The sequence below is a fragment of the Dipodomys ordii genome, unplaced genomic scaffold, assembly GCF_000151885.1.
Source record: "Dipodomys ordii isolate 6190 unplaced genomic scaffold, Dord_2.0 Scaffold87, whole genome shotgun sequence".
Taxonomy (NCBI): Eukaryota; Metazoa; Chordata; class Mammalia; order Rodentia; family Heteromyidae; genus Dipodomys; species Dipodomys ordii.
In genome coordinates this window covers 199,916-212,688 of record NW_012267303.1, presented here as the reverse complement: position 1 = coordinate 212,688, position 12,773 = coordinate 199,916, and the positions used below count along the sequence as shown (strand labels likewise).

The 12,773-nt window shown below is 52.1% G+C and overlaps 1 protein-coding gene across 1 annotated transcript in view; it reads right to left on the bottom strand.

Annotated features, from left to right (window-relative positions):
- Positions 1–218: 218 nt before the first annotated feature.
- Positions 219–12,773, bottom strand: part of Ribc2 (RIB43A domain with coiled-coils 2) — a 27,149-nt gene continuing 14,594 nt past the window's right edge. Inside the window, exons 2-8 of the mRNA XM_013025714.1 lie at positions 12,741–12,765; positions 11,977–12,058; positions 8,957–9,298; positions 5,741–5,859; positions 2,903–3,130; positions 1,039–1,205; positions 219–358 (exon numbers count right to left, since the gene is read on the bottom strand). Of these exons, the coding sequence (XP_012881168.1) occupies positions 280–358; positions 1,039–1,205; positions 2,903–3,130; positions 5,741–5,859; positions 8,957–9,298; positions 11,977–12,058; positions 12,741–12,765 (1,042 nt within the window). The 3' untranslated portion in view covers positions 219–279. The remainder of the gene's footprint in view (positions 359–1,038; positions 1,206–2,902; positions 3,131–5,740; positions 5,860–8,956; positions 9,299–11,976; positions 12,059–12,740; positions 12,766–12,773) is intronic.

Here is a 12,773-nt window from a genome sequence, read left to right as displayed (position 1 = left end):
GCAGCAGCACTCCTGCCCACAGGCCAGACCCCTGTCCCCATGGCACCTGAGCACTGCCTCCATCCCACAGCTGCCGCCCAGGCGTCCACAGCATGCAGCCTCAGCGGAACCTCGGGCAGGAGACCTGGGCAGAAGGATGCAAATCACAGAGCTGAGGAACACACTTGTCCATCACACGCAGGGTACCGAGGGAACTCTGGGCCTGCTTTCAGTGAACGAGACTGAGTGGCGGCTGCACTTTATTCATAAACAAGTGGGGTGAGGGGGGATTTTTTTCCATTATCGGCTTCTTGTATTAAACTGTGCAAAATAGTCTCCTGTGGGTTGGTTTTTATAGACTTCTTCATTGTGTTTTTTCCTAATGATGAAAGAAAAGGGGGAAAAAAGGTTAGTAGGCTGGGAATATGGCACAGTGGTAGAGTGCTTGGCTAGCATGCATGAAGCCCTGGGTTTGATTCCTCAGTACCACATACACAGAAAAAGCCAGAAGTGGTGCTGTGGCTCAAGTGGGAGAGTGCTAGCCTTGAGCAAAAAGAAGCTCAGGGACAGCACCCAGGCCCTGAGTTCAAGCCCAAAGACTGGCAAAAAAAAAAAAAAAGTTAGTAAACATATATTTTTCCTAAATAGTTTTTTCAGGGAAAAAAATCCTATACTTGCTTGTGATTAGTGTTATTCATGATACAGAATTCAGTTCCACCCCCCTCCCCTTAAATAAACCCACTGCAGTTATGAACTCACCTGACTCGTGCAGAGGTCAAGGAGCTAGGTCTATGAACTGCTGAATCGGGGATCCTTTCTGCTCAGGACCACCTGGAGCTCCTCCCTCCCTCTCGCCACTTGGAAAGCCCTCTGCAGTCAAAGCCACCACTGCCTTCCTAGAGCTCAACAATGAGCCTCCTCCAGGAAGCCCTCCTGACCTCCCAGACTAACCCAGGATCCCTGGGCTTCAGGCAGCCGGTGTAGGCAGTAGTGTCCCGGGAGGACTGCCGGGGAGGGCCATGTCCCCAGCAGGCTCCTCTGTCTGTCCCCGGCACTCACTGCAAACTCTGCTCCTTGGCGAGGCAGAGGTTGCTGCTGTCCAGGGCCCGGCGCAGGTCCCGCTGCAGGCGCTGCTGCTGCCGCTCCTGCAGCAGGGTGGCGCGGGCCCTCTGGGTCCTCCGCTGGTCCCAGTCCATGTTGCGCTGGTGTTCTTCCTCCTGGAGCCTCTGCAAGGAACTGGGGTGACTCACCACCACGGCCCAGGCGCTCCAAGCCCCACACCCTGGGGGGCTTGGCCTCTCATCTTACAGATGGGGAAACTGAGACTCGGAGAAGGGGCAGCCACCTCCTGTGTGGCCCTGCTGCTTCCCCGCCTCTGAGGCCTTGGCACCCTGCACAGCCCTGCCAGTGAGCAGGTGCAGGAGTGCCGGGGCCCTCCAGGCCTGGCTCCGCCCCACGGGGTGCTGACTGGCTGCCATGCACCCACCTGAGGCCCGGGCTGTCCAGGGCAGTTCGCAGGCACCCAGGCCACGCCCAGGGCCAAGTGTGAGGCACAAAGGCCTCAAGTTCAACGGTCCAAACTGCCTCCATGCAGAGGGGAGTCGGGGCTGTGAGGACAGAGCCCCGAGAGCCGCCAGCCTGCGGCGCCCTGGCCCTGGCAGCGCCCTTGTTATCTGTAAACCGAGCCTGCTGTGGTCAAGACTCCTAGCATTGGGGGCCAGCCTTGCAGGGCCCCATCCTCCGCCCCCACCTCCCTTCCAGAGCCCTCAGCTCCCCACAGTGGCTCCAGCTGCCCATGTCGCCGGATCACAGGCCGTGACCCCAGGCCATTCTGGACCTCCACTTTGGGATCCTTGGGCCTCATCTCAGCATTACCCACAATGCCTTTTCCCTGGTGTCACCTCCAAGGGCCACCGCTTCTCTAGGAACCTCAGTTTTTCCTCTATCTACTCCCGCTTTTCTTCAGTCTCCTCTTCCTCCTCCCTCCCTGCCAAACTCAGCGGCTCTCAACACGCAGCACCCCAGCCTCACATGGTCACACTGCCAGGCTGAACCCCCTTCCTCCTACTGTACGGAGGCCAGGGAGCACCCCACCGGTTCACCTCAAGCTCCTCACCACAAGCCCCTTTCCTGCTGGTAGGTGAGGGTCCCAGACACCAGGCCTCGGAGTCCATCTACAACACTGTTTATCAGAATCATTACTACTCTATCAGTGTTGACTCCAACATTTACACCCCCAGCCCAGATCTTTAGCTAAACCACGGATGCTTTCCAGCCGCCTACCAGGCTGCTCTCCCCCAGGCTCTACTTGGAGGTGTGGGCAGAATGCTTCTTGTCCACCACCAGCCTACAAGCATTCCATGCCCCTGGGTTCTTTGCAGTTAGCAGCAATCTTATGATTATGCACTGTCTACTCAATCTCCTCAGATTTTTTTTTAAATTCCTCTTCCTCCACAGCCCAAAGATGCATTAGAAAGGACTGGTATTCAAGCAGCCAGTTTGTGCCAGGAGGTGCAGCCAGGTGTCCAGACAGTGCCCACAGGACTGCCACACAAACCCTGATTTTTCTAAGGTTTTTAGCCTAAAATTCTCTTTGTGGTTTTTTTTTCCCTTCTTTTCCATATTCAGACAAACCCAATCCTAAGAGATCAGCTACCTACTGCACATCTGACGTGCTCAAGACTGCTCGTGAGTTCCACCAGCCTGCTCCTCCGCCCATCTTACCACCAGCTTTCCCAGGGGCTCAGGCCAAAAAGGCCTGGAACCCCCTTCCCCCCTCCCCCTTTCTTTCACGTGCCCCACCCATGTCATGTGACTCTGTTCCAGAATGGATGCGCCCCAGGACTGGTGTGATGCTGGCTGAGACTAAGCAAAGGAGCTGGGCACGGGGGGGGAGGGGCTGGGGCAGAGGATGGACGGGCACCTGCTTCTCCTGGATCTGCTGTTTCTGAGTGAGGCGGGCCTCCTGCAGCTGCTCCTGGGTCATGCCCCTCCAGCAGCTGGGGATGACGTGGCAGGGCCCCAAGGAGCCGGACATCTGCTCCGGGCTCTCGGAGAACGGGTCCCTGTGCAGCAGGGTGGAGATCTCATACAAGTTGTCCTCCTGCTCTTGTTTCTTCTCCTGCCTTTTCCTCTTGGCTGACTCCATGGCCTAACGCAGAGGACATTGGAGAGGATGCTCTGAGGGCCCAGCAGGCCTCTGATCCAGGTCTGCCAAGCCCACCAGGGCCCTGGATGGAGAAGGGGCCAAGAAGGCAGTGCAGGGGCCAGACCTGCCGGCATGGCCACGTGGAAGGCTGGAGCCCTGGCCTCCTGAGCGCTCACGCCCTGCAGCTGTGCCAGGAGCCAATTTACCAAAGCAGACTGCCGCCCTCCCTGCCTTCCCAGGGAGGGTCTTTGGCACCAGGCTATTTGGACCTCACTGGGCTACAAAGAACACTCAATGGAATGTTCTCTATTGCCTCCTACTAGTGGTGGCTTCGAAATGGTGGAAGATGTGCCGCCACCTAGCGGTCCTGACGGCTTCAGTGCCCCAAAAACAAATTCCCAGTTACACTGCTCTGGGAGAGGGCGGAGAGGGAACGTGGGGCGTGACCTGTGGTGAGTTACCTGCCCTCTCTGGGCGGCAGTCATTTCTTGGTAAAATCAAGGGATGGATGAACACTGCTCGTAGTGCCTCTGGAGATGAGGGTGGCGGTGACAGCGCCAGGCGGCAAGACGTCACACAGCACGTGCTTTGCCACCAGACAGGACCGTTCAGTGTTTGGCTCTCCCCGAGACAGCCTGGCTCAGCCCTGAGCCTGTCTCTTATCAACTGGACTGCACTGGTCGCATTTCTGCACCACGGCCGCCTGGCACCACCGCTCACACAGAAGCTAATCACACCATAGCTATCAGCTGGCCGCTGGTGCTCGCGCCTGCATCCAAGTTACTCAGGAAGGCTGTGATCTGAGGATCAAAGTTTGCCTGGCCTGGAATTTTCTTTTGAGGATGGTTTTCTCGAACCTTCTATCAACATCCCAGACTAAGTCTAGTTCTAGTCAAGGACAGAAGTATAAAAGCCAAAGCACAGGCCTCGCTAGAGCAGAGCGGTTTGTGATGGTGCTGCCACGGGAGTAACTCAAAGTGTTGACCACTAATGGGTGCTCACTGAGAACAGGAAGGACTGAACAAAGCTATGAGAGTGGTGACATGGCTTAGCAAGAGCCCTATCAGTGCCTGGTAGGAAGACCTCAAAAGCAGCTGTTGATTTGATTGATAGATGAATCGGTGGATGGCTGGCTGGCTGGCTGGAATAGTGAATTCACTATCAAAAAGCCCCGTTCCAGTAGCTCAGGCCTGAAATCCTAGCTACTCGGGAGGTGGAGATCTAAGGATCGCAGTTCAAAGTCAGACCAGGATGGAAATTCCATAAGACTCTCATCTCTAAATAACCACCAAAAAGCTGGAAGTGGAATTGTGGCTCAAGTGGTAGAGTTCCAGTCTTGAGTGAAAACACTAAGAGAGCCAGGTGCAGGTAGTTTACACCTGTAATCTTAGCTACTCAGCAGGCTGAGATCTAAGGACTGTGGTTCAAAGCCAGCCTGGGCAGAAAAGTCTGTGAGACTCTAATCTCCAATGAACCCGCAGAAAACTAGAAGTGTTGCTGTGGCTCAAAGTATTAGAGCACTTGCCTTGAGTGAAAAAGCTCAAGAGACAGCACCCAGGCCCTAAGTTCAAGCCCCATGACAAAACAAAACAAAACAAAACAAAAAAGCTAAGGGACAGTGCTTATGCTGAGTTCAAGCCCCAGGCCATCAGCTTGCGGTGGGGCCGGGCTGGCTCCTCCCGCAGGATGCTCTTTGGAAAGGCTGGGGTGAGGGCAACTTTGCGGCCAGCCGCGCCTCTGGGCCGCCGCTTCTGCCCTGGCTGCTCGCGGCCAACAGTGTGCCCTCCTCCGTCCCACCCCCCCACTCCTTGGGGACTTTTGACTATCCACTGCACTGTGAGACATCTTTGAGCCTGCTCTCCAATGTATTTGGCCCACAAAGCAGTAAATGCATAAACATAGCACGCACTATGCAAAACACAGGCACCTGAGAATTAAAAACAGATGAGTAGGTATCATGTTGTCTTCCTGCTTCCCAAGGGATGGGGTTGGGGGCGTTTCTTTGGTAACCACAGGTCTAGTCAATGATCTAAGCTGATGAACTAATCCAGATGCCAGGCAACCAACTGTGTGTAGAAGAAAGCCTGGAAGAAGTCTGACTGTCAATGGGATTAATGAGTCCAAAGCCCCCTCAGCACAGAGCCGGAGGGGAGGTGTCCACCTACCTGTTCTTGTTAAGTGAGTCCAGACCGGGCAGCAGACCAAGGCTGGTGCTATGGTCTAGGCAGATGCGCTATGAATGACCTTTAGTGTAGACGTCTGTCTGTGTGTATGTGTGTATGTGCTCTACGCACATGCACACTCTGAACTCAGGACCTTGTGCTCTTAGTTGGCTTTTTCACTCAAGACAGGCCCTCTGCGCTGCCATCTAGGTAGGTGTTATTTACCGTTTTCATGTTCAGGAAGAAAACCTGAGGTTTGGGAAGGTCAGCGGGCCTCTCCAGTTTACGAAGTGAATTGTGCAGCCCTTTGTTCCCAGATTCTGGCTTGGGGAGCAGCTCGTGCGAGTCGCAGGGCAGCCCTTCTCCAGGCCTTGCGAGAGAGATGGGGAGGGCCCAGGAAGCTCCCTTGCGCTCGCCCTTCCCTCCAGACATGAGCCCAGGGTTCACATACCTGGTTCTTATTGAATTCTTTCACAGCTGCATTGACTGCCTTCTGGGTGGCGAGCTGCAGCTTCTGCAGGTGCAGGGCCACCTCATCAGCCTGCAGCCTTGCCTGCGTATACAAGTCCTCTGTGAGGAGGCAAGATGCAATCAGACTGCGCATGCCCCCGGGAGCGGCTTCCCGAGAGCGCCTCCTCGGTGTGCACGGCACCTGTGGCACGGTCAGTCACCCCTCACGTCCTTCACGTCCTCCTCGCCACGGGGGTGGGGAGCGAGGGACAATAACGATAGGACCTGCCTCTGAAGGCTCTGGGAGAATTAGACCATTTAACTCAAGGTGGAGGTTCTTAGCACTCAGGGAGTGCTAACCATCACTGCTATGTAGAGTCTGCTATGGATTAGTGATGCCTGCAGGGGCAGACTAAATGTGTGCATCTAGCTATCCTTGGTCATTATGGGGTGTGGGAATCAGAATGTGGAGAGGAAAGGATCCCAGGTGACAGGTATGATGATGTGGCACTAGGACTCGTGGCCAGGTCAAAGTGAAGGGACCAAACAGCAAAATGTAGGATCTGGAGTCAGAGCGCAGCTATTTCCTAGCTCTGTTAACTCTTATCTTTGCCTCTCTATGCCTCTGGGTCACAGTCTGTGAGACAGGGCAACACCATGGTTCAGATTTTTTGTCGGTTGTGGGACTTGAACTCAGAGCCTGGGTGCTGTCCCTGAGCTCTTTTGCTCAAGGCTAGCATCCTACCACTTGAGCAACAGTTCCACTTCCAGTTTTCTGGTGGTTAATTGGAGATAAGAGTCTCGCTGGCTTTCCTACCTGGGATGGCTCTGAACCACAAAGCGATCCTCAGATCTCAGCCTCCTGAGCAGCTAGGATTACAGGAATGAGCCACCAGCACCCAACTTGCTTCATTAACTAGCAGTTTCTGATTTCTGAATTTGTGTCTTATGGGTCTCTTTCTTATTGCTAAAAGATGAGAACCGAAAGAGCAGACTCTCTTTTTCTGTATGGTGCTGGAGATGGAACCCAGGCTTTTGCACACACTGCTTCAGTGATCTACCACTGACTCTTCAACCTTGACTTTCTGGCCCTGGATCCCATTCAGCCTCATCTCACCTTTCCTGGTTCATTCATCTACGTGACAGGGGCCGTCAAAAGCCTGGCTTGGGCCCTGCTTTGCTGGGTGCACAGATATAGTGGTGAAACAAAGTCCCTTCCTGTCCTTCCTGAACTTGCTGTGTAGATCACGCAAACCCCAGACAGACCGTCCATAGGGGAAAAGCACAAGAGGCTGAGCGAGCCTGACTTAGGTAGCTGGGAGCAGGGCGGGAAGGCATGACTAGGACTCAACAAGGTGGGTCAGCACAGGTGTGAAGGTTGGGCAGGATGCTCAGTGGAAGAGCCAAAAGTCTGGAGCACTGCGGGAAAGGCATGGAGGCCATGGAGGGTGTGAGGGGCCTAGCCAGCAGAGCCGCATGGGCTGAGGGAGGGCTTTAGATTGGAGTCTGCACACCACGAAGCCTTTAGAGTTTGGATTGGGATGGGGGATGTGGGCACAGCACTGTTCAGCCTGACACCAGTTAACTAGCGTCACCCTGCTCAGTATGCTAAGATGTACCAGAGAGGGGAAAGGAAGCAGAAAGAAAGACATTGGCTCACCCAGGTGCAAGAGGCAATGGCTTCTATCACAGCGGCAATAAAAGAGAAGAGAAGGAAGGGGCAGTTCAGAATACATGTGGGAAACAGAAGAGTCTGGAGACAAGGTGAACTCAATGATCCCCGGGTTTGTATTTGATGAAAAGAAGCAGGAGAGGGGCTGGGAAGGTGGCTCAGTCATAGAGTGCTTGCCTTGCATGCCTGAGGCCCTGGGTTCAATTCCTCAGCACCACATAAGCAAAAAGAAAAAAGCTGGAAGTGGCCCTGTGGGTCGAGTGCTAGCCTTGAGCTGAAGAGCTGAGGGACAGCGCCCAGGCCCAGAGTTCAGGCCCCACGACCGGACCCAAAAAAAAAAAAAAAAAAAGGCAGCAGGAGAGATGTGAGAGCAGGCAGGCAGATGTGAAGTGAGAAGCCCGGGGAGGCATGAGAACCGGGCAGAGGCCAGGACAAAGGAGATGGGTTACACTCAAAAAAGGCAGGCAAAATGGGCACCGTAGCTCACGCCTGTAATTCCAGCTACTCAGAAGGCTGAGGCCTGAAGATCAAGGTTCAAAAGCCAGCCCAGGAAGGAAAGTCTATGAGACTCATCTCAAATTAACTAGTAAAAAGCCAAAAGTGGAGGTGTGGCTCAAGTGGCAGAGCACCAGCCTTGAGCAAACATCCCAAGCAAGAATAAGCACTGAATTCACATCCCAGCATTGGCGCAAACATAAAAGTCCTAAAGGTGGATTCTTTCAGCAAATATTTATCCACATGCTAGAAACAGGATGTGGTAGTGAGCACAGAAGTCCTCTGCCTTCACTGAGCTTAGAACTGTGACACTGGGAAGAGGGGCAGCAAGCGTAAAGGAAAGGGGTGAGAATGTGGGGGTGAAGATATAGGATTTAAAACAGAAGGGCCTGGGTGGGAAGGCCCCCGATGACACTGCAGCAAAGACCTGGAAGAAAGTGGTAAGCCAAATAGATAGCCAGGAAGAGGCATGTCCAAGCTGCAGAAGCAGCAGGTGCAAAGGCCCTGAGGCAGAACGGATCCTCAATCCGAGCCTGACCCCACCCCCCAGGAACCGTGCAGAGGTGGCAGAGAAGGGCACTGCTGTCCTCAAGGAAGGCAGGACGGTCTCTCTAGGGAGAGAGAGAGGCTCCCCTGGGTCTGAGGGCTTCGCTGGGCCTGGAGAGCCCTGGTGGGCATTGTGGGTATCAGGCCCACAGGTGGGCCCCACGGTATTCCTGGAAGATGTGGCGGGCTCCCACACACTAACACCATTCCTTTTCCAAGCAGACTGAGACCACACACAGGCCAGGAACCAGTTCTGGGCCCTGATCCAGAGTCATGCTGGGAGGACATTGGCCTGTGCTACTGAACCGCATCTGCAGGTGTGCGACCCTAAGACTTAAAAAAGCCGTCCTACATGGCTGGAGGCATGGCTCAAGTGGTAGAGCATCTGCCTAGCAAAGAACAGGTTCTGAGTTCAAAACTTCAGTACCATTCCCCCCCCCCAAAAAAAATCACCCACAAAACCTAGGGGTTTGATTTGCCAAGCCACCTCTGGCCTGTCCTTACCTGCCATTTTGTGGTCAGCCCGGGCTTTCTCCCATTCCTGCTGCTGCTGTAAGGACCACTCCCTGTTCTGTTCCTGTTGGAACTTCTTCCTCTCCCGGAACTTTAAATCCTCTCCCATGAACTTATGCATTCCAATGACTGCATTCTCACCATCATCTGAAATCCCAGCTGGAAGCGCTTTCTTAAGGGCTTGGGGGTCAGACAAGTCAAATTCACGGCGAGTTTCTGGCTTTTGAAAGGTCTGCTGGAAGTCATTGATAGCTCTGCAGAGACTTTTCCTGTCTCTCCTTTCCCGGCCTTCTAATATGCACGTGATTTTGTCATTCTGCTTAATTTCAGCAGCTAGGAAATAAAAAAACAAAAACCCACATCAAAATGAAACCTTCAACGTTTGTTAAATACATCCTTCAACCTGACCATTAAAGGATTAGTACTTGAATATATAAAGAGCACCTACAAACTGATTTTAGAAAAATAACCCAACCAATAAAATGAGCAAAGGCTAGGAACAGGCAAATCTCTATCAAGAAACCTGAGCTGGCCGGGCACTGGAGGTTCACCTGTCATCCTTGCTACTCAAGAGGCAGAGGTCTGAGGATTGGGATTGGAAGCCAGCCTGGGCAGGAAAAGAATCTGTGAGATTATTATCTCTAATGAAACACCAAAAGGCCAAAAGTGGAGCTGTGGCTCAAGAGGTAGAGTGCCAGCATTGGGTAAAAAAGTTAATGGAGAATGTAAGATCCTGCGGTTCAAGACCCCTGGCACAACAACAAAATTGCTTTTAAAAAAAGAAAGAGAAAAGAAACCTGAGTGGTTAATAAACTTGCGAAAGGATGGTTAATTTTGCAAGATGGAAGCCCCAATGAATTGGAGGTAAAGCACTCAAAATGCTACCAGCTGAAAGGTTAGTAAGGCTATAGGATACAAGATCTCTCCCACACTGCTTTGCTTGTAGAAGGAGATCTTGGTTCACTGCTAACCACGACGTTTGGCACTATGAACATCCATCAATACCAGACCAGATCTACCTAGGAACACACAGCATAAGCACCCATAAGCCAGGTGGTGGTGGCTCACACCTGTCATCCTAGCTACTCAGGACGCTGAGAGCTTAGGATGGAAGTGTGAAACAAGCTCAGGCAGGAAAGTCTTATCTCTAATTACACACCCAAACAAACAGAAGTGGAGGTACAGCACTAGCCTTGAGCAAAAAGCAGCTCAGGGATAGCACCCAGGCCCTGAGTCTAAACCCCAGGATGAACATAAACAGGGAGAAAAAAAAAAAAGCTAAGGGACAGCATTCAGGATCTGAGTTCAAGCCCCAGAATCTGAACAAAATAATTAATACTACTACAACTATATGAAACCAAGTTGGGAAAATGTTAATACCTAGTTTGGGTAGAGGGAATGGGTGGACACACAAATCTCTGTCACACTTGCTTTACAAGTTCGAATTAGTTTGTATCTAAAAATAAAAACAGGGGCTGGGAAGGTGGCGTTTGCCTTGTATGCCTGAGGCCCTGGGTTCGATTCCTCAGCACCACATAAGCAAAAAGAAAAAAAAAGCCGGAAGTGGCGCAGTGGCTCCAGTGGTAGAGTGCTAGCCTTGAGCTGAAGAGCTGAGGGACAGCGCCCAGGCCCAGAGTTCAGGCCCCACGACCAGACCCCCCAAAAAAAAGTAAGGTTTGGATAATCTAACCATTTACAAATAAGAAAATAAACTTTATTCATAGTTCTTTACTCCAATATAAGTCTTGCTGCAACATTTTCCATCTTGTTTAGAGTCTAACTATTTTAAAAACTTATTTTTTTTTCTATTTTAAAAATCCTTATGAGACTTTAAAAACCTGAAGTTTCAATCACTGTTGAGTTTGTTGGCTGTAACTGAATGAACCCTTAACTGAAATTTTATCTAAGACTCCGATCTCAGGAAGTGAGTTCTGTGCATTGGTGTTATTAGGGTAAACAGCACCCACAGATTAAGATCTTGGACTTTTTGGGGGTGAGAATGTATACATGTGTGTGTTTAAGGCTTTTCTAGTTTTTTTTAAAGAACATACAGAAGAACATACATTCATCCTTAAAATTTATTTCCTCTGATTTATATTAAACCTAAAATATTGATTTATTTAGTGCTGGTACTGGGGCTTGAACTCAGGGCCAGGGCACACCATTGAGTGTGTGTGAAATTGAGCTGTGGCTCAATTTCAACTTTTTGCTGGTTAACAGAAGCATCTCTTGTGCTTTTTCTGTGGAGTTGGCTTTTTTTTTTTTTTTTTTTTGTGGGGCTTGAACTCTGGGCTTGGGCCCTGTCCCTGCACTCTTCAGTTCAAGGCCGGAGCTCTACCACTTGAGCCACAACGCCACTTCCGGTTTTCTAGTGGTTTTTGGAGATAAGAGTCTCATGGACTTTCCTGCCCCGGCTGGCTTTGAACCGTGATCCAGACCTCAGTCTCCTGAGTAGCAAGGATTACAGTCGTGAGCCACCGGAGCCCAGCTGGAGTTGGCTTTGAATCACAATCCTAAATCTCAGCCTTGAGTGGCTAGGATTGCAGGCAAGAGCCATGAGTGCCTGGAGTGCTTTGATTTCAAGGAAGGAGAACTAGCTCATCCACTGAGCACAAGCAGCTGGGTTTTTTGTTTTGTTTTGCTTTTGCCAGGGCTGAGGAGCAGACTTAGGGCCTGACACTGACTAGGCAAGCCTGCTTGCACTGGCTAAATCCCCAGGTTCGAGTGTGAAATTTTAAAAGGAGGGTAAATGTGAAATGGTGAAAATGTGAAATGATTGTGTGTGTGAGAGAGCGCGCGCAGGTGGGCACTCCCATGCATGGGACTGCACAAGCTAAGCAGGTAATCCACTCCTGAGCTAAACCCCCAAGCCCAAAAACTTCCTACATATCATGAAGACACAAAGGCACACAGCCCTGTGAGGCGCTGGGGAAACGCTCACCAAATGCTTCCTACATACTGTGAAGACACAAAGGCGCACAGCCCTGTGAGGCGCTGGGGAAAACGCTCACCAAATGCTTCCTCTCGTGTTTTTTCAGCTGCTTCTCTCATCTTCTGTTCTTGCACCTGAGCATTCCAGGCCTGTGTGTCTCCCTGGACATGGAAAACCGGGGAACAGCATGAAAGCCACATGATAATCTCTACCTCTAGTGCCAACCAGTTGTCAGCTTAGGTGCCCACCAGCCCTTTCCATGTTTGGAAGCCTGTATTTGGGTCTTGGGCCTGTGCACTCAACTTTCCCTAGAGCGTCCTGTTTCTCTTTCTTAACTAACAGGCATTCCTCCTCAGAGCACTGCTTAGCATCACCTCCTCCAGGAAGTCTTCTCTGATTTCCCCCCAGACTCCAGGGTATGCAGGCAGCCAGCTAGGCCCTGCCCTCCCTCACTGCACTCTGTGGTCAACACCTTTTGAAAATCTGTCTCCTTCAGGGCAGAAGTCCCGCAAAGAAGGCCAGGGACTACTCTGTCCTCACCTGCTGGACCCTGTCCAGGCTGGCCAGTGGCTACTCCACCAGCGTTTGTGTAATAAGTGGGTGGGAAGGAGCCCACCCAGGGTAGAAAACGTGGCTCAGAGGGAAGGCGAGTCAGTCCTCGCCTCCCTTCACTGAGGCTAGGCACGGATCCTACCAGCTGGGCCTCCCTCCCGGCTGCCAGGGAACCCTGCTGGTGCCAGACTATTCCTCCCCACCAGCCTTTCAGCTACACCTAAACTGAGTGGCTCTGCCAGGCCTGCATCTTCCCCACCCCACGGATACCCCCCTCCCTCCAACCCTCACCCCGTGATCCTGTCCCCGTCCCCCCCTTTCCCC